The sequence below is a fragment of the Leucoraja erinacea genome, chromosome 5, assembly GCF_028641065.1.
Source record: "Leucoraja erinacea ecotype New England chromosome 5, Leri_hhj_1, whole genome shotgun sequence".
Taxonomy (NCBI): domain Eukaryota; kingdom Metazoa; phylum Chordata; class Chondrichthyes; order Rajiformes; family Rajidae; genus Leucoraja; species Leucoraja erinaceus.
Window position 1 is genome coordinate 70693767 of NC_073381.1, and position 23927 is coordinate 70717693.

At 37.8% G+C, this 23927-nt stretch overlaps 1 protein-coding gene across 5 annotated transcripts in view; it reads right to left on the reverse strand.

Annotated features, from left to right (window-relative positions):
* Positions 1–759: 759 nt before the first annotated feature.
* pnisr (PNN-interacting serine/arginine-rich protein) overlaps positions 760–23927 on the reverse strand; it is a 29267-nt gene continuing 6099 nt past the window's right edge. The window contains exons 2-13 of one of the 5 annotated variants that reach the window (XM_055635872.1): positions 22340–22535; positions 19809–19994; positions 18149–18226; positions 16968–17197; positions 15934–16075; positions 15066–15256; positions 13974–14111; positions 11425–11524; positions 8883–8936; positions 6324–6503; positions 1545–2679; positions 760–1319 (exon numbers count right to left, since the gene is read on the reverse strand). In XM_055635872.1, coding sequence (XP_055491847.1) covers positions 1289–1319; positions 1545–2679; positions 6324–6503; positions 8883–8936; positions 11425–11524; positions 13974–14111; positions 15066–15256; positions 15934–16075; positions 16968–17197; positions 18149–18226; positions 19809–19994; positions 22340–22427 — 2553 coding nt within the window. In that variant the 5' untranslated portion in view covers positions 22428–22535 and the 3' untranslated portion in view covers positions 760–1288. The other 4 variants (XM_055635873.1, XM_055635874.1, XR_008723510.1 and 1 more) reach the window with 4 other exon arrangements.

The following is a 23927-nucleotide window of genomic DNA, read 5'->3' on the forward strand; positions in this document are numbered from 1 at the left end:
AAATTGGTAGTTTCACAAGTGTATTTCCCCCCCCAAAAAACTTAACTAATGAGCCTGGTGAAGACAATGGATGATTCATATTTCTCTCATGCATCTTGCCGTAAAGGATGGTTGGATATCAATACTCCTGCCTCCACTAATAGAGCAAAGAAATTGGTTGAAATTATGTCAATGAATTCTGGAAACATTCCCCTCTCCCACCCCCAAATTTGTCACCCGTGAATTAGAAAACACATTGACTTTACTCCTGCATTTATCCTAAAATTACTAAAGTCAACCAGTTCGCGGCTTGCTTAGTTTCATCAAATGTCTCCCTACAGGACAGTTTAAACAAGAATGTGTGCAATATCTAAATCAGTATTCCCAAGAAGCATAAATTCCAAGCATTATTAAACACTAATTTTAACACTCTACGCCGATTTACTCCATTCTGTGCAACACCAATTTCTAAGCAGATTTATACTGCTTCCCTGGAGGTACAGTATTGCTATTGACAGTATAAACTTTTGCAAAAAAGACAAACTAGCAGTGAAAACTACATTTGACTCGCTAAAAATAATGTATCACTATTGGGATCAAATCTAATTTCAATAAACACTTGACTTGCAAAAAAATTCAGCTACTGTGACTGTGGCAATACTGCAAGGGTACAGAATTGAGTTTAATGATTTTCCTAAAAGTTTACACTATTCCTACTGTAAATGATGCATCTAATTATTCCCTCAACTTATTTTAAATGAGAAGTAAACACCATATTGATGTGCAACAGAGGAAATCTGAAGAAATTTAATATACAGCTTTAAACAAATTACAGATTACAGGTATGAATTAATTAGAGGCTCTCAGAATCCAGATGACTGTTTTTGTTTATGTGTAGTAGGCAAAAGGTGGACATTACTGCTTTGTATTCAAGTGATCCTCTTTCAACATCCTTCAGGTTTGATCTACATACCTTTTAAAACGCCATAAATATCAGCAATAAACAATGGGAAATGTGTAACAAAACCAACCTGAAAAGTTTATTGACAGCCAACTAAAGTTAGTGTAAATTTTATGTTAAAATATTACAACTGAAAGCAAACTGTTTTACAGTGTGAATAATCTCTGAAGAATGCAATACAAATAAAACCTTAAGTAAGTACTGAACTATAGACAGCACTTGGAAAAAATTTACACCTATGTACATATAAACACCTACACAGTTGTCAAGTATGCCTCTATAATGAGACAATCCTCCAAAACTCATGGAATTTCTGATCATGGCAAGGATGCCAGAAAACTTTCCCCCTTAATGCTTACGATTATTGGGTGTTCTCGACCTGCACAAGAAAGAAAAATAAATTAATTAATAAGAGACAAGACCCCACTTCATCCACCAGCTAGACTAATTGAAAATATAGTATTTTAAATTATATTTTTAGGATGTAAAGTATACGTTTATACATTTATATATAAAAATAGACCGATATGTTTGTGTCTTTTAACATTACTGGCCTTACTACTTTACAGATACATAAAGGAAAATTGTATAAAATGTATACTACCTTGATCGTGACTTAGACTTGTGTTTGCGGCTTGCCTTCTTACCAGACCTTTGAGATTTTTCCACTGATCTTGAACGACTGCATTTTGATTTCTTTGCATTCTTCTCTCTGCTATCCGGAGAACATGAGCTGCTCCTTGCACTAGATTCGGTGTCCGAGTGCTTTTTACCATCCTTTGTAGATCTTTTCTTGCTGGACTTGCTATCCTGCCTAGAATACTGTTGTGGAAGTTTACTGGAGCCACTGCGCGAGTAAGTCCGCTCTGATTCTCTCTTGCGTTTTAGCTTACTTTCATCTTGACTGCTTGACTTACTACCATCTTTATCGTCCTTTTGTTTATCCTTACTTTTTTGTTTGTCTTTCTTTTTGTCCTGCTCCTTTTCTTTATCCTTTTTCTTCTCCTCTCTCTTCCTAACCCTTTCAGTGCTTCCACTCCTAATCTTTTTCCTGTCCCTGTCTTTACTGCTGACCCTTTGTTTCACTCTACCTCCACTACGACTCCTACGTCTTTCAGGACTTCTACGTCTTTCTTTGCTCCTACTGCGACTGACACGCTTAACATCACTTTTGCTTCTGCTCCTGTGCCTGTCCCTACTTCTCCTATTCCGAGAACCACTGCGATGTCTATGCCTCTCTTTTTCCCAACTCCCATTTCGACTATTTCTCCTGAGCTGATCCCTGCTTCTACTCCTCTCCCTCCTGTGTGGGCGGGAGTAACTTTGACTTCTACTGCGACGCCTAGTCTTGTGGGAGGGCGATCTGCTATGGCTCCACTTTTTCTTTCTCTTTGGTGAAAAAGAATAGGTGGAGCTACTACTGCTTTCAGTACTACTGCTGGACGTGGAGCTCCTTGACCTACTGCTGCTGCTGGTACTGCCACTGGTGCTGCTACTCCCGCTGCTGCTGCTGGACGAACTTCTGTTTCTCAAAGCTTTTTCTTTTGAACTTTTCTCACTAGAGATTTTGCTGACTTCTGAGTTGGGTTCAGTTTCACTGTGAGTTCTTTTCTTTTCAGGAATAATTTCACAATCCTTTTCTTTCCCTTCCTGTTTCACTACACCTCCACCATGTTCCTTACTCTGTTCCTTTGTATCCATCTCCCTGAAAACTTTACCCTCCTGTAGATGCTTTGTATCTGGAAAAACAAGAGCAATCAAATTTAAATTAAACAAATGAAAATGATCTTGAAAGGGTCATAATAAACTTTAATAAGACTGTACCTTAATCATTTGCAAACATATTTTAAGAATGAACATAAATTTCTGAGGCTAATGCAGCTTACCAAATAATTCATATAAAATCGTTCCCCTTTCACCTTAAACTATTGCCCTCCAGTTCTTGAATCTCTACTCCGGGGAATAAGACTTTGTGCAGTCTGAGGAATGACCTTGACCCAAATAGCTGTCTGTTAAATTTCTCCACAGATGCTGCCAGACTAGCTGAGTTTCTCCAATACTTTGTTATTTGCTCAAGATTCTCACATCTGGAGTCTGTGCATCGAGCCTATCTATTCCCATCAAGATTTTAAGATCACTCCTACGCTCAAATAAATAAAATCTTTCTCTGATCAACCTGCGAGTCGTGGCAACATTCTTGTAAATCTTTTCTGCACTCTTTTGGCTTGGGTGCAGGGTGACCAAAACTGAACACTATACTCCAACAACCTTTCCTTTGACTCCTCCCATTTCCCCCAAATCCAAGGCACGCGCATGGACCTCAGCTATGCCTGCCTCTTTGTAGGGTATGTCGAACAATCCTTGTTCGCAGCATACGGTGACACTATCCCTGAACTCTACCTCCACTACATTGATGACTGCATTGGTGCTACTTCCTGCACCCATGCAGAACTCACCGACTTCATCCATTTCACCACTAACTTCCATCCGGCACTCAAATTCACCTGGACCATTTCGGACATCTCCCTACCGTTTCTAGACCTCACCATCTCCATCGCAGGTAACAGACTACTGACCAACATCTACTACAAACCCACTGACTCCCATGGCTATCTGGACTACACTTCGTCCCATCCTGCTTCCTGCAAGGGCTCTATCCCCCACTCCCAATCCCTCCGTCTGTGCCACATCTGCACCCAGGATGAGGTGTTCCAAACCAGGGCATCGGAGATGTCCTCATTCTTTAGGGAACGGGGGTTCCCCATCTACTATAGATGAGGCTCTCACCAGGGTCTCCTCTATATCCCGTAGCTCCGCTCTCACTCCCCATCCCCCCACTCGTAACAAGGACAGAGTCCCCCTTGTCCTCACCTTCCACCCTACCAGCCGTCACATAGAACAGGTAATCCTCCGACATTTTCGCCACCTCCAACGGGATCCCACCACTGGCCACATCTTCCCATCTCCTCCCCTTTTGACTTTCCGCAGAGACCGCTCCCTCCATAACTCCCTGGTCAATTTGTTCCTTCCCACCCAAACCACCCCCTCTCCTGGTACTTTCTCTTGCAACCGCAGGAAATGCTACACTTGTCGCTTTACCTCCCACCCTCGATTCCATCCAAGGACCCAAGCAGTCTTTCCAGGTGAGGTAGAGGTTCACCTGCACCTCCTCCAACCTCATCTATTGCATCCGCTGTTCGAGGTGCCAACTGTTCTACATCGGTGAGACCAAGTGCAGGCTTGGCAATCGCTTCCCCCAATCACCTTCGCTCAGTTCACAATAACCAACCTGATCTCCCGGTGACTCAGCACTTCAACTCCCCCTCCCATTCTGAATCTGACCTTTCTGTCCCTGGGCTTCCTCCATGGCCAGAGTGAGTCCCACCTCATAGTTTGCTTGGGTAGTTTACACCCCAGTGGTATGAACATTAACCTCCAATTTCAGGTAGTTGTTGCTGTCTTCCTCCTTCCCCTCCTCAGCTCTCCCACAGTCTACCGTCTCTGCCTCTTTCTTTCTTTTTTTCCTACCCACCCCCACATTAGTTTGAAGGGTCTCGACCCAAAACATCGTCTATTCCTTCGTTCCATAGATGCTGCCTCACCCGCTGTGTTTCTCTAGCATTTTTATCTATCTTTGACTTTTCTAGCATCTGCAGTTCTTTCTTAAACTCTACTCTAAGTGCAGCCTTTCCAATGTCTTGTACAACTATAATATAACGCCCTTCTATACCCAATACCCTGTCCGATAAATGCCAGAATTCCAAAAGCCTTCTTCACTCTCAAAACTGTAACGCCACTTTCAGGAAACTATATACTTTTACTCCGAAACCCCTCTGCACTACAACATTCCTCAGGGCCCAACTGTTCATTGTGAAGGCATGCCTGATTTGTTTTTCGAAACTGAAACACCTCACCCGAATGAAACTCAATTTGCCATTCCTCAGCCCACTTACACACCGAATCAAGACCCCGCTGTAATGATTGCTAATAATCTTCAGTGTAGGATACCGCCTACTTTAGTGTCATCTGGAAATTTGCTCGTCGTGCCTTGGGCGTTCTCAGGCAAATTGTTGATATAGATGACAAACAACAATGCGCCCAGCACCGATCCCCAAGGCACACCAATAGCCTAAAGTACGAAAAGCAACCTTCTACCACCCTCCTCTGCTTCTTACCATGAAGCCAATTCTATAACCAGTTAGCTAGCTTTCCCTGGATCCCATGCAATGTAACCCTCCAGAGCAGCCTACCATGTGGAATCTTATCAAAGGCCTTATTGAAGTCCATATGGGCTCTGTCCACAGCCCTACCCTCCATCAACCTTCTTGGTTACTTCTTCAAAAAAAGCCACATTTGTGAGACACGATCTCCCACTTACAAAACCACGTTGACAATCCCATATCAACTCCCGTCTCCAAATATTTGTATATCCTATCTCTCAGAATCCTTTCCAGTAACTTTCCTCCCGTAGACACTGGGCTTATTGGTCTATAGTTCCCAGTCTTTTCTTTGCAGCCTACTAAATAAAGGCACATTAGCCACCCTCCATACTTCCACCACCTCGGCCCTGTCTAATGACGATCCACATATCTCAGCTGCAATTTCCTGCAATTTCTTCTCCAGCTTTCCAGTGTCCTGGATATAAATGATCAGCCCTCATGGATTTATCTACCTTCATACATTTCAGGACATTCAGCATCTCCTCTACTATAATACGGACTGTTCTCAAGACACTGCCATTAACTTTCCCAAGTTCTCTCGTCTTCATGGTAAAAACAGATAAATACATATTCTATACATGGACCTTGCCCATCTCCTGCGTTTATCTCATGTTAGGAACATTATAAAATGGTTTAAATTTCCTGGATTTGTAGATGTGGGCCTGCAAAAGTTCACATCATATATAATTTGCACTACCACAATGAATAGTTATGGGAAGATAAAGCAATAAACATGACAATATTATGCTGGTGTAAGATATTCAGACACAATCTGTGGCTTTAGATCGCAGGTCACTCAATCTGACAAAACACCCTTGGGGGTGTTATAGCCAGGACCATTTTCATCAACCATTTTTTTTTAACACTGTTACTGCTGACAAAAATTCAATGCAGCAATAAATTGAATCATTCTAGAAATTCCATGCAAGTGTCAGTATAAGTAATTGCCTAACAGGATGAACTAACTTGATCTCAACCAGATTGCTACTGCGGTATTCAGAGTACTTCAGTAGAGCATTCAGTAGAATGACTGAATGAGTCAAGGGAAGAAAGTCCGATTAATCATACTCACATCAAAATTGCTAAATGTCCTGAGGAGAGGTAAAAAAGCTAGAGGAAAAATTGAATTATAGAAGATTTTAGAAGATCTTCAGCTGACATACCTTCCATTTGTTTCTCGTGCTGCTGTTGTAGCAACAACTGTAATTCCCTTTCTTTGCGTCTAAAGGCATCCTGCTTTTGTCTGATTCTACGGTGTAATTCTTCATCATCTGTATCTGAGGATTCAGATGCTCTCTCACTTCTTTCATCTTCACTATCCGATCCATAATCGCCCAGTCCACCTGCACATAAAAACCCCAGTTTCTTTCAAAGTGGAAAAAAAACCATGCTTATAAGAACATTGTACATTTAGTTCATTATGTACTATGTACTTGGTTTGATTTGATTTATTCATAATCTTTCTACTGAAAGACTGAAAGTCTTTTTATAATCTGGTACAAAATATTTAAATGATAAAATCAAAATAGTTTCTGCCGCATTATCCAAGAAAGATTGATGGTCAAAGATATCCAAGTATTGAACTATTGACAGCATTTTATATCTGTGCTATAAAATAAAAGTTTTAAATAAAAATGGTGGAAAAGCTAAAATATAGCAGCAATTTCTTTTGAGCACTAATCTGATTGAGATAATCTTGTATATTTAATGGTTTATTTGAAGACTTTTAACATATATCAGTCTGGAGCACTCCTAATGATTTGATATCTAAATTCATCAAACATGCTTCATCACTGGTCACCAGATCACAGGTTTCCCTAATCTTATTTCAATTTGTTGCCATCAACTTCTGCTGATTGGAAATTATTTAGGATGTCGGAGAAGGAGAAAAGTACAAATATTTTTGATCACAACTATCTTCTACTTTCACTGGAAACAGTGTATATGAGTCTTAGATCAGGTTTATAACTTCATAACTGGGTACAAATGGACTGGAAGTCCCTGCTGAACTGCAACCAGCCACAACTCACTGGCTTAAGGAAAGAAAACAAAGTCAGAGCAGCAACCACAACGTAATACTTAAAAAAAAATTAAAGCATTCATATCCAACTTTATCTTAATTAAAACAATATTAATGCATTTTATTCATAGCTTGAATAATCCTTTTATATGCTTACTTTTATTTTTTGAGAGAAACAATTTTAATAGAAACTGGTTCAGTGAGTATTATTTATGCACAATAACAAGTTATTTTGCAAGCATTGTTCTGGTTTGAAGTGGGGCATATTTGCTAATCAAAGAAAGAAAAAATGAAGCAACACTACTTTTCATTTTGCAGTAATGGTAAGTTATCACAACGGAAATTGTCCTGTGAACATTCTTGGTGTATACTAAAATACTGCAGGCAAGAATTTTTGCGTTAAAGGATTGACAAAAAAATAAAATAATGATTCATTACTTTAAAGAAGTGTCAACTTGTCAATAGTCCAGATAGACCATCATGAAAAACACACATTATGAAGGACATCTATAATTACAGTTCATTCTCTGCAAAGCAATAATTATTGCAGTCATAGATCCTTGACCTTAATTTAGGAGTTTAAGCCATTACTTCCCTGCTTATGGTATTTTGGGTTTAATAAATATTGTAAACAATAACATAATCAAGAACAAATTTGTCTCAGTAGCTTTCTTCATTGAAAGTAAAAGCCTGGAAGTGGTATTCGTAATGCACCATTCATAATAAAAGTAGTATTGTTACAAAAAATAATATCAGTCCGTCTCCATTCCATTTAAAACCTCTTAGTTCTCTGTTGACCATGCAATAGATGTATTAATTCTGCTTTGGTAATGTGTAATTTATTTGTTGGATGCCATTTATTTTTAACCAACTTCCAGTTGGTAACCGAAAATTAATGACACCGAGTTAAACATTTTTATAACATTACAAGTAGTAGTCATGGAGCGATAGGGTAGTATAGGCCAGAAATTGGTCCTTCAGCCCACTACATCCATTTACCACAATACTACCCACATTAAATATATATCTTTTTATGCCTTGCCTATTAAAGTGCCTGTCAACATTTCTCCTCAACCTCCTCCAGCAACGTTACAGATATCAACCACTCTCCATGCAAAGAAACTTACCCCTTAAATCTTGTTTAAAATTCCTTAAACCACTTGTTTCTTCAACTTAAACCACTTGTTTCTTATGCCTCTACATGGCAAATAGATGTTGACTATAAACTATCGAAGATTTTTATATGTTTATATATCTCTGTCAGGTCATTCCTCAGCCATCTTTACTCCAAGGAAAATAAAGTCAGCCTATCCAATCTCTCCCCATAACTAAAGTCCTCAAATCCAGAGAGTATTCTGCTGAATCTGCATTTTTTTGAGAATAGAAGAGGTGACTATTTGCTGCATGTGATGTGGTATATATAAAGTTGTGAATTGAACCTGTTGAGGAATGTCAGCAAGACAGTTTGGTTGCTAGTAATGTATAAGTAAGGTTTTCGCAACTTTTTATGCAGGAAACTACAGCTGGATAAGAATACAGATGCGAATCAAAAATACATAAAATGGCACCTTTTGACTGGTATATGGACCACAATCACATTTGTTAAAAAAAAGTACAAAGGAACACACACGTTCAGGCTTAAATTTTGAACAAATCCCCCTTGTCCCATTAACTCTGTTTTCTTTCAAAGGATGTTACTTACCAAGTCCAGTTAGAGAAGCCAGTGCACTGGACTGTGCCAGCTGCTTTGCAGGAGCTTTGTATCACATCAACAACAGGAACAACATGTTAACACTTTTTCAAAGTCATGAGTTTCTATGGCATTGCAAAACTGTACTACTACAGCTGCTTTGCAAGGGAGAGAAGAAACATTATAAACAAAAGATCCATTCAAGAGCACAGTGCTTCACATACAGGAAATTTGTTTACAGTTTTATATCACCTAGAACAAAATCAGTTAGCATCTACGAACATGAAATGTAAGGTGAGATTCTCTAATAATGCACTATCAACTAAGAAGGAGTAAAGGATTTTGATCTCATGTGGTATTTTAAATATGGTAAGGAGATGCACTGTCAGCTTTTCAAAAATAAATCTTCTCTGATAATTTTCCAGCATTTATGGAAGCAAGACCTGAAAATATAGTGAAATGCTGACGTTAAAAAGAAGTTTTACATCTCAATAGGTATTTATCAGGAAATACTATACAGGTTTGACAGCAAATGCTTAAAAGGTAGGGTCATCATCTCACCGATTTCTAAAATCACATTACACTGAAAATAGCTCAATTTTTGACCCTGCGGTCAAAAGTATGTACATTTGAATAATATGCACTGCATTTATAATCCAAGAAACACACAGGAGTTCAGATTTTGCTGCAAATTGTACCATTGCACTGTGATTGTGCACTAGTAGAGACAGATCTCTATAAATGCACACACGATTGTGGAACATGACTAGCATGTCCATTATAATGTCATGATGGAAGTAAACCAATCAACTATGAATGAATATTAAAAATAAACTCTCAATTTGCTAAATTCATTAAAAGGATATATGGTAATTTTCCATTTGTTCTCATTGAACCGAGAAAAAGGTGCAAGAAATTGCATTAATTCCTGAGCTGTCTGGATAACTGCCATCATTTTGTGTAATACCAGAATAAAACAATCACACTCTTTACTAATTATTTACTAAATTAATTTAGTAACAAATCCAAGATTTTTTTCAATGGGTTAATAATGGTCAGAAACGCCAAAGATCCCATGTCTACCTTTTATGACGTAGTTTCTAGATTATAAATGCTAAAATCCTACTTAGTGATGCTTTTTGGACATAGGCGTTTAAAGAATTATCTTGGAATTTTTTGAAATATTTTACATTAAAATTTTGTGGGAAAATTTAAGCTTTGTTAACTGAAGACATTTTATTTTATAAACAGTAAAATCCCATTTAACCAAATGCTTGAAACAATACTCAAATTGACCAAAAGGAAGACATGCACCTAAAGCAAGCTAGTCATCAAATATTATTTGACCAAGAGACCTTGAATGGCATTAGCTACAACTGAGGGCAGATCAGTGATCAATCCTAAGGAATTTATAAAACGATTAAAAAGATAACAAAAGGGCATGTGTAAATTTCAATTCCAGTTATTTTTTTCCAATGTTGCCATCTTGATAACAAGCCAAATACTCACATTCCTGGTGCAGTCATACATAGCTCGTTAATTTACGTTCTTTCATTTCGACACATCCCTCCCCATTCACTCCTACTTATAACAAAAAGTCACTAATTTGTAACATTTACATTTCTCTTTCTACATTTGCCACTTGACCCATTGAGCCTTACTAGCATTTTCGTTTTTTTTTCAAATTTCCAGCATCTATAGCTTTAAAAAAAAAAAGTTCACAGCAATCATTTATCAGTTTAATAGATTATAAAGGGCTACAATTTAAAACCTACTGTACCCTTAAATTAAAACAATGGTTCATTCCATTTGTATATTCCAATTTTGTCATTCGCGTATCACCTATTATCAGAATGTAGAACTATCTATGACAAACTATATTATCTTAGAGATTAGCACAAGATGGAGAAAGGAAAATAGTTTTAAGCCATGGCAAAAGGTAAATTCACCAGAGAGAAGGCTCACTGATGCGTAAACTAATCAATTCATCTTACTGTAAAAATTACCATAATCTTGTTAAATTTAGGTTAGCAGGAAAAATAAACGCTCCCAATTCCTAATCCATTTTTACTAACAAATTGAGCTCAAGATGGAATTCACAATTCATCAACTGATCAGCAGGTTTATTTCTCCCCACTATTTGAATACTCACCAAACACATTGCGCATTTCCTGTATATATTTTTTATTAGGAAGCAGTTGTAATTAAGTCCATGATGGACTATCACAGCTGCCGAGGAGTGAAACTAAATCAGATTCTTTATTTGGATCCACATTCCACAAATGTTTGATTTAATGGGGTTTTTGTTGTACTATCTCCTCACAGTTGCTTTGCAGAGTGTGTAACACATTTGAGAAATGTTAAGTTGAGAGTGGATTACTTTATCATTTCTTCTTAGGAATAAATGCAATTTTCTTCAATAAAAGTATAATATAAAAAGTAAATTTCAAACCCATCATATCTTAAGGAATTAATGACCTCTTCAAGGTGATTATGCTTCAATTTTAGTTTTATTCTACAATTTATTTAATTTAAAAAAATATATCTCATGTACCTTTAGTGGCTTTCCGGTGAGCTTCTCTGGCAACATAATATATCTCTTCATTTGTTACTTCTAAAAGCACTTCTGTAAGCAGCATCTTCATCATTATCATCTGGGATTAAGAAGACAAGTATTTGAATATGCTTTAAATGAATATCACATGAAAAGGTGGAATGCAATAAAATCATGAATGTAAAACCAAAAGTAACGCCACTTTTAGAGCTATGCCATTTACCACTTTATTGCCTCAAGTTTTGTTTTTACCGTTCTAAATAAAGTGCCTGAACCCATACAATTCTATATAAAGTGCCATTGCTATATAAGTGGTGAAGCAACAGTGCTTGCTGCAGGTCTGGAAGAGATTTTCAGGTTACTTCCATGACATGAATTGCTCCATTCTCAACCCAGGTCGTTGTTGAAATTATGTTTTAAGGAATTCCTGCTAATGATGCAAACATAGTATCCCACACTGGTTGAGCATCCAAATCACAGTGAAGAACTTTCAAATGCATCACATCCACATTTCACAACTTTCAGCTTTAAAAAAAAAATAAAAGCATATAGAAAAGCTAAACAATATAAATCAGAATAATTTCACAATATTTACTTGAAATAATCATAATCTTTACAAACAATATTTGTACTTTTGAACTAGGCAGATTTCCAAGCAGCAATTAGGAATTAGAAATTCACACTTCATATAACAATCAAAAAATAAAATATCTGCAATACTGAGGCTTCTGTGTTTGGCATGCACAGCCTAAAGTTGTGAGACAACTTGTTCTATTTGATCGTGCATGCCAGGTCGATTGCATTCGTCGAAACAGGGCGGACCACGTGAAGGTTGCAATCAACCACCCCAAAATACTGAAGCTCATATCAGACCACTAACTGCTAACATATAGTGAATGCAACAAGGATACGATTTATAGATCTTTTACACAGAGCCTGGTGGGTATGCGGAATGGGTTGCCAGAGGAAAGTGGTAACAGCAAGCACAATTACAATGTTTAAAAAAATATGTGGACAGGTACATGGATAGAAGAGTCTAGGGATCTAGGCCAAACACAAGGAAATGAGCACAGGTAGACAGCTGGGTCCACATGGATACATTTTACCAAAGGGCCTATTTCTGTGCAGTGTAGCTATGACTCTAACACGGCATACACTATGAAGGAGCAGTGAATTATTGACAACAGCATTGGTTTATAGTGCCTGGCAGCTTCACAGCAGTTTTGCTATTGTCACAACAACAAAAACTGGGCTAATAATTAACCTGCATGGACTGTAACTGCCATAAGTCACCAGAAAACTGTGGTTTTGGTTCTACTTAGTAAACAAGTAAATTATTTAAAGACTAAAATGTTCCTTTGGCTAGTATGCAAATTTGTGGAACTATGAACATTAGATCTACATTTTGTTCTCATTACTGTGATTATGTTAATTCTTAGAACAATACACTGCCAGTATTCATTTTTGCCTTCGCTATTCCCATTTTAAATAAGACAAAGCCAATTCTAGAATAAGATAAGTTATCTTGCCCTCACAATTTTTCTGACCCTCAATTTACAAGTGCCTTCCTTACTGCATAGTTTAAGTTTTTTATCAATCTTAAATTAAGATTGTTAAAAAAAATGCATTAATTGCTAACTGAAATCTAAAACAAATTCTTATTATTGTGGTGACAATAATAAGAATGGAAAGTAAATACTGTTGATGACAAAAAATCGTGAGCATGGACAAAGACTCTTGACCATAGGACAAACATTCCATGTTGTCTCCAGCTCATCTGATTGCTCATATACTAGCAGAGCACAGTTTAGTAAATCTTTATTAAAAAAGAGGATCAACCTGCAAAATGTCACCCATATGTCATTTTATTTTTCAGATTTGGATTCTAAACTAATCTGAATCTTTATTAAAATAGCAGCAACATCAGAATATTCTAAGAGCATTTTATGCATTTAATTCTTAGAATGTAAATTACATTAACTTGACTTTATCATCAACATCATATAGTGATATCTAGACCAGATTTCTTATAGTCAAGAGAAATATTTCCTACGCAGGACCATTTTAGACATCATATTATTATTAGAAAATATAAAAATCAGTGGTTACGTATAGTGTTGATTAACTGGCACAATGTCAGACCAATGAATAATTATTATGAAGACATTTCAAATAACAGGGATGGTTGATCACATTGTCTTCTACGTTAGAGATTGAAGTAAACAATAGTGGAATAAGTGTGGAGAATTTGATTGAGGAAAATTAAAATAAAATTAATCACAAAACAGATGTTGTGAAGAATGTTGTTGTAGAAGCAATGGTTATAATATTTAAAAAAATTAACGTATGATTTTACACTTATTATGCAGTGACAGTTCTGTAATGGTCAACACATTTAATTTCTCTCAGTTTGTATTCTCCAACTGTGTCAATTCATATACCGTTTGGACTGCTCCCTGGTGGCTACCAAATTCATGTTTAAAACTTAAGATAGGAAATTAAAATTTAATGGCAAGCCCAATACATAAAAAGGTAATAGATTAACATGCCATCTGAAATTCTTTTTCTTCTTCCGTCATTTCTGGTTCGCTCTGTTCTTCCTGAGCTACAGGTGAAGGACTCCGACTTGGTTTGTCATTATTTTTGGTTTCAGTCGTTTCATACTCCTCTTCTTCATCATCGCTGTCCTAAAACACCGTAAATCAAGAGCCAGTGATTTACTCTATAAAGAATTCAACATCTGTCAAAATATTAGTACATACTCACCAAATCAGTCAGGTATTAAGAAAACGCACAAGCGTAAAGCAAGGATTATTTGACGCATATTATTATCAGAAAATCAAATAAATGCATTCAATTCCCTTAAATGTAATAACCTGGGCAAAGTAATTTTCTGATTATTCAGTAAAATGTTTCATTATGTTTTCATAAGCTCTAGGAGCAGAATTAGGCCCATCAAGTCTACATCGCCATTCAATCCTGGCTGATCTCTCTTTCCCTCTCAACCCCATTCTCCTGCCTTCTCCCCATAACCCCCCCAACAACCTCACTAATCAAGAATCTGTCAATCTCCGCCTTAAAAATATCCATTGCCTTGGCCTCGACAGCCATCTGAGGAAAATGAGTTCCACAGATTCACCACCTTCTGACTGAAGAAATTCCTCCTCATCTCCTTTCTAAAGGTACGTGCTTTTATTCTAAGGCTATGGCCTCTGGTCCTAGACTCTCCTACCAGTGGAAACATCCTTTCCACATTCACTCTATCCAGGCCATTCACTATTCGGTATGTTTCAATAAGGTCCCCCTCATCCTTCTAAACTACAGCAAGTACTGACCGAGTGCCTTCAAATGACCATCAAATGTTAGCCCAATCATTCCTGGGATCATTTTCATAAACATCTTCACATCTGGATTATATTTTTCTTCTAACAGTGATAACAATTTGGAGTTCTAAAGAGTGCACAAATACCCAAGCCACTACCCTTGTTGCTTCACAGCTCACCTCTCACAAAACACTAACAATATTGTAAGTGAAATTCAATCTTATTTAAAAGATTATCCCAAAAATAATTCTTTATTTGAAAAAGGCTTTTAGCAATTTAGTTATTGCACCTTGTGGTAAACCAAATGCATATACTTACAAATTTACTTTTGTGAGGCAATCGTGGCCCATCAGTTTCTTCAGACACCTCTTCAGGATCTTTTTTGTGTTTTGAAGACTGAGCCCTTTCTTTTTCTAATCTTTCCTTCTCAAGTTTTTTCTGCTTCTCTCTCTCCATCTTCTCCAGACCCTCACGAATCCAAGCCGGCAGCGTTCTACGTTTCACAGCATCTACAACAAGATGTTATTAAACATTCCTGGCGAAAAACTCTGAACCTGGCTCAAAGCTAAAACCCTCCCAAATATCAACACATAGCAAATTTCACCTTAAAAATAAGCTATAGGCACAATGACTAGAAATATTTCAAGTAGGGATAGAGAGGAGGTTGAATGACAGAGATAAAGAAAGCAGGGGACATATGGCAATATGCCTCGATTCTTCAATCTCTTTAAAATAAAGGATAGTTCAATTCATCAATGTGGGATCCTATGATTATAATATCTCAAAGTATGTCCAACCTTATTTGCCTAACATCGATCGTGCCAAAGGCAACATTTTGGCTCTACTGGGATTTGCCACATGTGTCTCCTCACTCTTCAATTATCTTTTGCTGTTGCTTTTATCAATACCAATACTTTTTTCAAGATGTCTGCTGAATTTTTTATCAGCCAGTTCATGTGGCATTGAGTTTTGTAATCTCTCCATTCTTCATATAATGCACTTCCTCTTAAATCATTTTTTGATCTCTTGGTGGCTATCTAATTCATATGCTATTGGTGGAACAATTTCTTCATGGTCACCCTATCAAACCACAAAAATTGCAATATGCCATATAAATATTTATCAAAAATATGATCATTACATATTAAATCTTACCAAAATGAAAAAAAGTGTTTACCAAACTTACCAAGTGCAGGAGGGTCTTGTTTTACTGCTATGGGTGACCGTGGACGATCTCTGTAAGATGGTCTGTCTCTACGGTTAGGTGGTGGCCCAGGTTGCCAATAAGGTGGATGGAATCCTCCTGGGGGACCAAAAGCTGCACCATGCTGCAAGTGTAAAATGTTACATACATTTAAAAGGATACCTAAACCAAGACTCTTTTCATGAGCTTATCATAAATCATTCCGATAAAGTTCATGTTAATTGGCAGTGTTTATAAATATCGTTAAATAAATGAAATAATATCCTGTAGCAAGGTATTATTTTCTTAGTTTTGGATTCTTAAATACATTTTTGCATTTCCAGAGACAGCACACAAGTTCACAAAAATATTCTTCATCAGGATCAGCTGCTGACATTCAATTACCTGAAACAAGATCTGAAGTTTAATCGCTTACAAAATCTGGAAAGTCTTATTTTGAACCCAACATCCTGCATGATTAATAGTGATGGGTACATTGTCCCAGAAAAGTCCCATAACAGGACTTTGCTATTTAAAATACTATTTCAGTCAACTTCTAGCATGCTAAAATGTTGGCAATTCTTCATGTCCCCAAGTCTCACATCAAAAGATGGGACTACCAACTGGGCACATATCTGAGGAGAGAAACTTAACGTGCTTTGGGTCCCTCACTTATGGGAAATAATGAAGGGAAAACTACTACATGACCGTCATTTTATATTGTAGCTATAAATTAATAGGAATTCTCAATAGAAAAAACACAAGAGCAACCCGTGCCGCTCACAACTGGGAGCTACACGGTTTTCTGCATCAGTGAAGCAGAATCAGTCGACAAAAGTCACAGCAACTACGTTACTTACATTGTGTTGCTGTTGTTTTTATATAATTCAGGAATGTAAGGAAGTAGGAATCTCAAAAGATAAAATGTTTCCTGTTCACTTATCTTACGAAAACAAAACCAATATTGGTTTGAAGCCTGTCTCAAGATGGCATGAATGCTTATACACCAAGAATGAAACTGCATTAAACAGATTTACCTGATAATCAAACTGGCTGACGGGCACAGATCCCATTCCAAAGTTTTCTGGTGCTCCTCCAAAATTGTTGTTATTGACTTGATTGAACATACGTCTAGAGTCTGGTGCAAACTCACCACTGTCTTGGCTATTGTCCTCCGATGGAGGGACTATGTCCATGGGAGCTGGGGTTGGTATCCACTGCTGGTCTGGTGGTGGGGGAGGTGGTCGATGATGTTGCATTCCCCAGTCTGGTAAATACACAATTTGAAATCAGCATCTATAGCAGATTCTGAGATTCCAAAAGAACCATTATACCTGTAAGTTTGAATTTCTATTTAAATGGTAATATTTACTGCTGAACATATACACTTCTCTATAATAAAGGGAATTTATTTTTTTCAATGAAAGAATTCATCATATAAGAGCAATTCCAGAAATGAATCATATTTTTTTTTAATTATCTTCAGCATATTTTAACAACCCATAGAAAGCTGTGTTCGTGGTTAGACAATTCTATTGCCCCATGGCCTGCTCACCATGAAATTTTCAAGCTTATTTTTTTATAGAGACTACAATGGTCAAAGATAAAATCAGAGGGGCATGTTCTTGGCAGGAAACTCAATAGTCTGACATGGTGATGTCAGATAACATTTAAAAAAAAATAATTAACATTAACAAAAATTTTTTAACATTAAAAAAATAAGATAACATTAAAAAAATTAAACGCCTCACACTGGGATCTTTTCAGGGTAACCAGCCAATTGAAAGGTATCAATTAAAAAAAAAATCCAACAGCAACCCCAGAAACTAATTGTTCACAGCGGCCAAGCAAAAAAATAGAACTCCAAGCACAAACCTCTACAGCCAGAGGAGTCAAATGTTTGCTTAAAGAGAATGAAGCAATTAAAGAAATACCTACAAAATAGCATCTGTCCCTTAATTATTCAATGTTCATTCCTTTACTCATTTTAGAAACAAGACATACAAAAATGTGCAATGTTACATTCAAGCCGTGGTAAATTCATGAAACAAGAAGTGAACAGTCACGCAATTTAGTTTGTTTTGCTGAATGCAGCATTGCACTGAGTGTTATAGTCACTATAAATTTTCCTTCAATTATGTACTTTTGATGTAGCTCATGAAATCATTAAAACTGTCCTTGTGTGCTCTAATTTATGACTGCATTAATGTTCACTTACTGTTATTCAGCCAATTAGGTTTTTTTTCTCCCATTGTATTCTTTTTAATTCCCAAGCTGTACTCGGGAATGCCACACCCTGAATGATAACACAAAATGTAAACACATTTCCAAATAGTAACTACACTCATTCTACCCCTACCACCAAATCGCTCAAGAATATCAAACAGAACCAAGTAACTCAAATATGGAAACCTCTTCTCCTGTTTATTTGCATATTTCTAAATATTGTACAAAAGTGCAGCATAGAAAAACGAGAAGTGCTCTGCAACTATTTAACAATAATCTTAAAGCAAGGTAACTTGGTAAAAGAACCCTTGTATTTTTCACTTGGGGATTTTTTTTAAACCTAAAATTAAAAGATTGTATGGATATATTTGATACAATCTTGTGCATCTTTCCTACAACATCCTTCTAGATGGAATTAATTATTTTTATGTTTTTCTTAATTCCTCAGAGAAAGGCAGAAAAAGTCTGCATTCTTTCCCAAGGGAACAGTAAGTGCGTTAAAACCCAGGAAAGATCGCGTCAAAGAAAAGGGCTGGTGCCTGATTTGTTCATTCTCATTTCATACCTCTCTGTACTCATTTATAAAGCATTACAAGTAATAATAATAATAATAATACATTTTATTTATGGGCGCCTTTCAAGAGTCTCAAGGACACCTTACAAAAATTTAGCAGGTAGAGGAAAAACATGTAAGGGGAATGAAATAAATAGTAGAGACATGACTAATACACAAAGTAAAGACAGAATACAATTCAAAACACAATATGAGGCAATTAATGCACAGATGAAAAGGGAGGGGGACGTGGGGCTAAGGATAGGCAGAGGTGAAGAGATGGGTCTTGAGGCAGGACTGGAAGATGGTGAGGGACACGGAATTGCGGATCAGTTGGGGGAGGGAGTTCCAGAGCCTGGGAGCTGCCCTGGAGAAGGCTCTGTCCCCAAAACTGCGGAGGTTGGACTTGTGGATGGAGAGGAGACTGGCTGATGTGGATCTGAGGGACCGTGATGGTTGGTAGGGGGAGAGGAGGTCAGTGAGATATGGGGGGGGGGGGGGCCAGATGGTGGAGGGCTTTGTAGGTGAGGATCAGGATTTTGTAGGTGATCCGGTGGGAGATGGGAAGCCAGTGAAGTTGTTTGAGGACTGGAGTGATGTGATACCAGGATTTGGTGTGGGTGATGAGTCGGGCGGCTGCGTTATGGACCAGTTGGAGTCGGTTGATGTAGGTGGAGCTGATGCCAAGGAGAAGCGAGTTGCAATAGTCCAGTCGGGAGGAGATGAAGGCATGGATCAGTCTTTCAGCAGCGGGAGGTGTGAGAGAGGGTCTGAGTTTGGCGATGTTGCGGAGATGAAAGAAGGAGGTTTTAATGACATGGCGGATGTGAGGCTCAAGGGAGAGGGTGGAATCAAAGATCGCGCCAAGGTTGCGGGCCTTGGGAGATGGGGAGACAGTGGTGCCGTCGATGGTGAAAGTATTAGTAAATAGCTATGGAATTACTAACTGGTGGCACATTACATAAAATTAACACATGCAACAAGGGAATAGTTCACTTGTATAATTATCAACATAATAAAAATCCAATTTTTTCCTCTATTTACAAGTATATTTCCAACTGACCAAGGTAATTAACATTTCTGAAAATTAAATACAAACCCTGTTCCCATATTCTGTTGAAATTAGGATCTCCTGAAAAATTGCCATGATTGTCTTGACTATTTTCAATGCCATGTACTGCCTGTCCATTGGGTATTATTACTGGCTGTTGTGCAGTAACAGATTCCTCCGAGGCCTCTCTTTGAGCAATCCATGCTTGTGCTAATGCCGCCCAGTCAATCTGACCTGGAAAAAAATGTTTTCATACAGACACAATTTATTATGTAGATAATATCACGCTAGCAGGCAGCACCTTTGTAATTTTCCATCAGCACATCTATTTATTTATTTATAGATCACAATGAATTTTGAATTGATCACATATAGTGAGCAAATGTACTATAAACTCAAACTAAGAAATTGATATGTTATTGCTTGAATTTCAATTAAGTATCTAATTTTGATGAATTTAATTGATTGAAAGATATAGCATTGAAACAGGCCACTAAATCAATGCCGACCACCCGTTCAGGTGACAAATTAATAACTAAACACAAGGTAATTGAAAATATGTGTCGGAAGGAACTGCAGATACTAGTTTACATTGAAGATAGATACAAAATGCTGGAGTAACTCAGCAGGACAGGTAGCATCTCTGGAGAGAAAAGATGGATGACGTTCCGAGTCGAGGCCCTTCTTCAGACTCTTCTGAAGCTAATATGTATCTAAATGCTTATGTATAGTGATACTTGTACTGGACTGTAATCAAAAATGAATTTCACTGCACCTCGGTACATGTGACAAATAAAGTACCATACTTGTCATACCTGAAAGGTTAGTTAAGTGAGTATTAAGGACTTGACATGCATGAAGTGTGCACTCACACCTTTTACATTCATATATGGTGCTCAATCCACTTTCTTCTGTTCAGTTTTTTCTTCAGATGCCAGCATCTGGAGTCTCTTTTGTCTTCATTACATTCCCCTTCCGCAGCTTAGTGTGCTTTCACATGCTCCTGGTGAAAATGATCCTGGATGCCACATCTTTCATGGGTCATGGACCTCAGAGTTGGTAAGGTTGTAACTTTTATTTCCAAGGAGGCTTTAGGAATATCCTTGCAGTAGCCTGGGAGAGGATGTTGATATTGGGTCACCTCTCCTTCAAGTGGATTTGGATTTTGGCTGAGACAATGTTAATGGTAACTCTTCAGAAGGTAAAGGCAAGGTCGTATATCCGTTCAGGAGAAAGATCAGTTTTGTGTCAGATCTGAGATCTTGATCTCTTCTTTTTCTCAGATAAAGAAAGGTTGCATTCACACAGTGGGGACGGTTGTGGTTTTAATGCTTTCCTCGAGGTCTCCCAAGATTTGGAAAGTTGATCACATTTTGCAGGACCTCATCGTGAACTATTGTTGTTCATGTAAGCAAGCATTGCCTGCACAGTACACCTTGATGACTGAGATAGTGTTAAAAATTGTCAAATTAAAGACACCATAAAATGGAGGATCCCTGCACTTGTCAGAATTGCTTAACCATTGTCAGCTGAACTTTACTGGCTTTGAATGACACCAGCCAGCCTAGGCTCAGACTAGTATGCATGATGGTGAGGGGTCCAGGTGTTCTCCTTGTTTCTCCTAAAGTGATAAAATGTATAGCAGTTTTGCAAACAAACCTTAAATGCATCATTTCGATTGAATCGCTGCAAAAGCGTTGTAAATAGTATAAATAATGTTGCAAGACGGTCATCCTGTTAAACGGTGATTAGTCGAACTGTTGAGCCTTGGAGAAACTGTTTGAATCTCGGTGCACGTGTTTCAATGATTATTCTTGTTTGCTTCCTTCTAGAACTTTCTTTCGAATACAATGTATTAATTACTCTATTATTGGGTTAGGGAAATGTCTATCATATACTGTGTTAATCGATATCTGTTATTGGACTGTAAAGAGACCACCCCTATGTGGTTCGGCCCCTCAAGGTTCGGGGACCTATAAAAGGTCGCTCCCACGAGGTCGATCACGGGGGACCGCGTGACCTTCTGGAGTGTCTCTGCTTGAACGAGGCTAAAGAGGGCTTGGCCAGGCAGATACGAGGATCAAACCCACGGTGGTTAGGTATAGTAGTGGGAACTGTAATTGTGTTCTGTCAAAATAAAGATTAGTTGCGCAAGTGCTTGACTGGGTAATTTTTGACTGAAACAAGACTGGGGGGAAAAGCTTAGAATGAGCTATTTACAAAAGGAATGAACTTGTTTCTGGAGTGGAAGCAACAGATGCTGAACATTTTCCCAAATGCCCTGTACATTCACACCTCTCCAGCAGAAAGCTGCTGGATTTGAGATGCAATATAAAAATGAAAAAGACAGAGAGGAAGGTCACAATGGGATTGGCTTCATGGTGAACCCATTGGTTGGAACCTTGCATACCACTTAAAATTGACTAAGATTATAACATTGGTCAAAGTTCAAAGAAAACATACTGATATTTTCAAATGTCTTTACTTTTTGAAATTTGTGATCTGCGTCAGTTAATATCAAAAACATGCTTTATATGAACAAATTAAACATTGTGAATTTTTCAGTTATGGAAACTTACTTGGATCTTGTTGCTGTTGAAATGATTGCATCCACTGTTGCTGGCTTAAAGGCCACTGTTGCCAAGGTTGACTACCTTGATCCCACATCTTCAATTAATTCAACAATCGTTTAAAAGCCAACAACAAAACAGAAAGTTTGTCGTGTTTGCACTCTAACTCAACACATTAGAAACGCCATAAAGTTGAAAAAATATCCTGGAATACAAAATATACAATTCCTTAGTACATCAGCAGTCTAAACTACTAAAGGTCACATATTAAAATACAGCCAACGGTTACTTGTTAACAATTACTACCATGATCTTAGTTCAATATAAATATATACTTTGTAAAAACACCCTAGACACCCTAAATATACTGAATGACACCCATTTAAAAATGAGTTATTTGTAATAGTAAAATTGGGTACACTGCCTCTGAGTGTAGTTGCCCCGCATGTTCCTATTAAATCTTTCCCCTTAAACCTATGTCCTCTGGTTCTTGATTCCCCTAACTTGAGTAAAAGAATCTGCATGCACCCTAACATCAGTGTTGAGGGCTCGACTGTAATCATGTATTGTCTTTCCGCTGACTAGTTAGCACGCAACAAAAGGTTTTCACTATGCATTCCTAGCCTGCCGTATCTCTCCTGAAAGCTCAAGCCCCTGAGTCCTGGCAACATCCCCGTAAATATTCTCTGCACCCTATCCAGCTTTATGACATCCTTCCTAATATAGGGTGCAATGTGACATATTATTCCAACGTACTAAAAGCCCTATTTCTTACCTCATCTACCTTTGATGCTGCTTTCAGGGAACTGTCAGTGTACTTTTAGGTCCCGCTGCTCTACAACATTCCCCAGGGGCCCAACGTTCACTGTGAAGGTCCTGGCCTAAAAGATACATACCCAAAACATGACGCAGCTTTTCTCCACAGGTGCTGCCCGACTCCAGATCATTGAGCATTTTGTTTCATTCTAACACCCAAAAGTACACAGCTAATGAACTATATTGAAATGCTGTAACTGTTAAAGGGGATTTTAAAAAATGTTGTCCTGCTTTTAGAACAAGGCACAATGTAGTTATGTTCCAACAGATAGAAGCAATAAATATGTCTAACATTACAGGATTCTGCAAACACATTCCAGCACTGAGGAAAATAAATTATAGTCCAGTAGACCTAGTAGGACACCAACAATTGCTTCAGACAGGGAGCTGATTGCTGTAAATTTCTATTGTACATTTACCCCAGTGAAAATCTCCCACCCAGGAACCAGGAGAAGAAAACACTTGGAGCTTTGCCTTTTGTTGAAGTGGAGGGGAATGCAGTAACAGACTTGCACTGTCTTTGGTTAAAGAAAATCAGCATGCAAGATTTGGAATTTGAAAATACATTTTTAAGCAACTGATAATGGGCTGGAATAATGTTGGTTACAAGGAGTTAAGGCAAGTTGAGTTCACTGTCATATGCACAAGCACAGTTAAGTACAGGTATGATGGAAATCTTGCTTGCCATAATGCCACGAGTCAGGATACTTTCTACAAAGTACATGTTGAATCTCTATAGACTTCTTAGAAAGCAGAGGTGCTGGAGCACCTCTACATTACA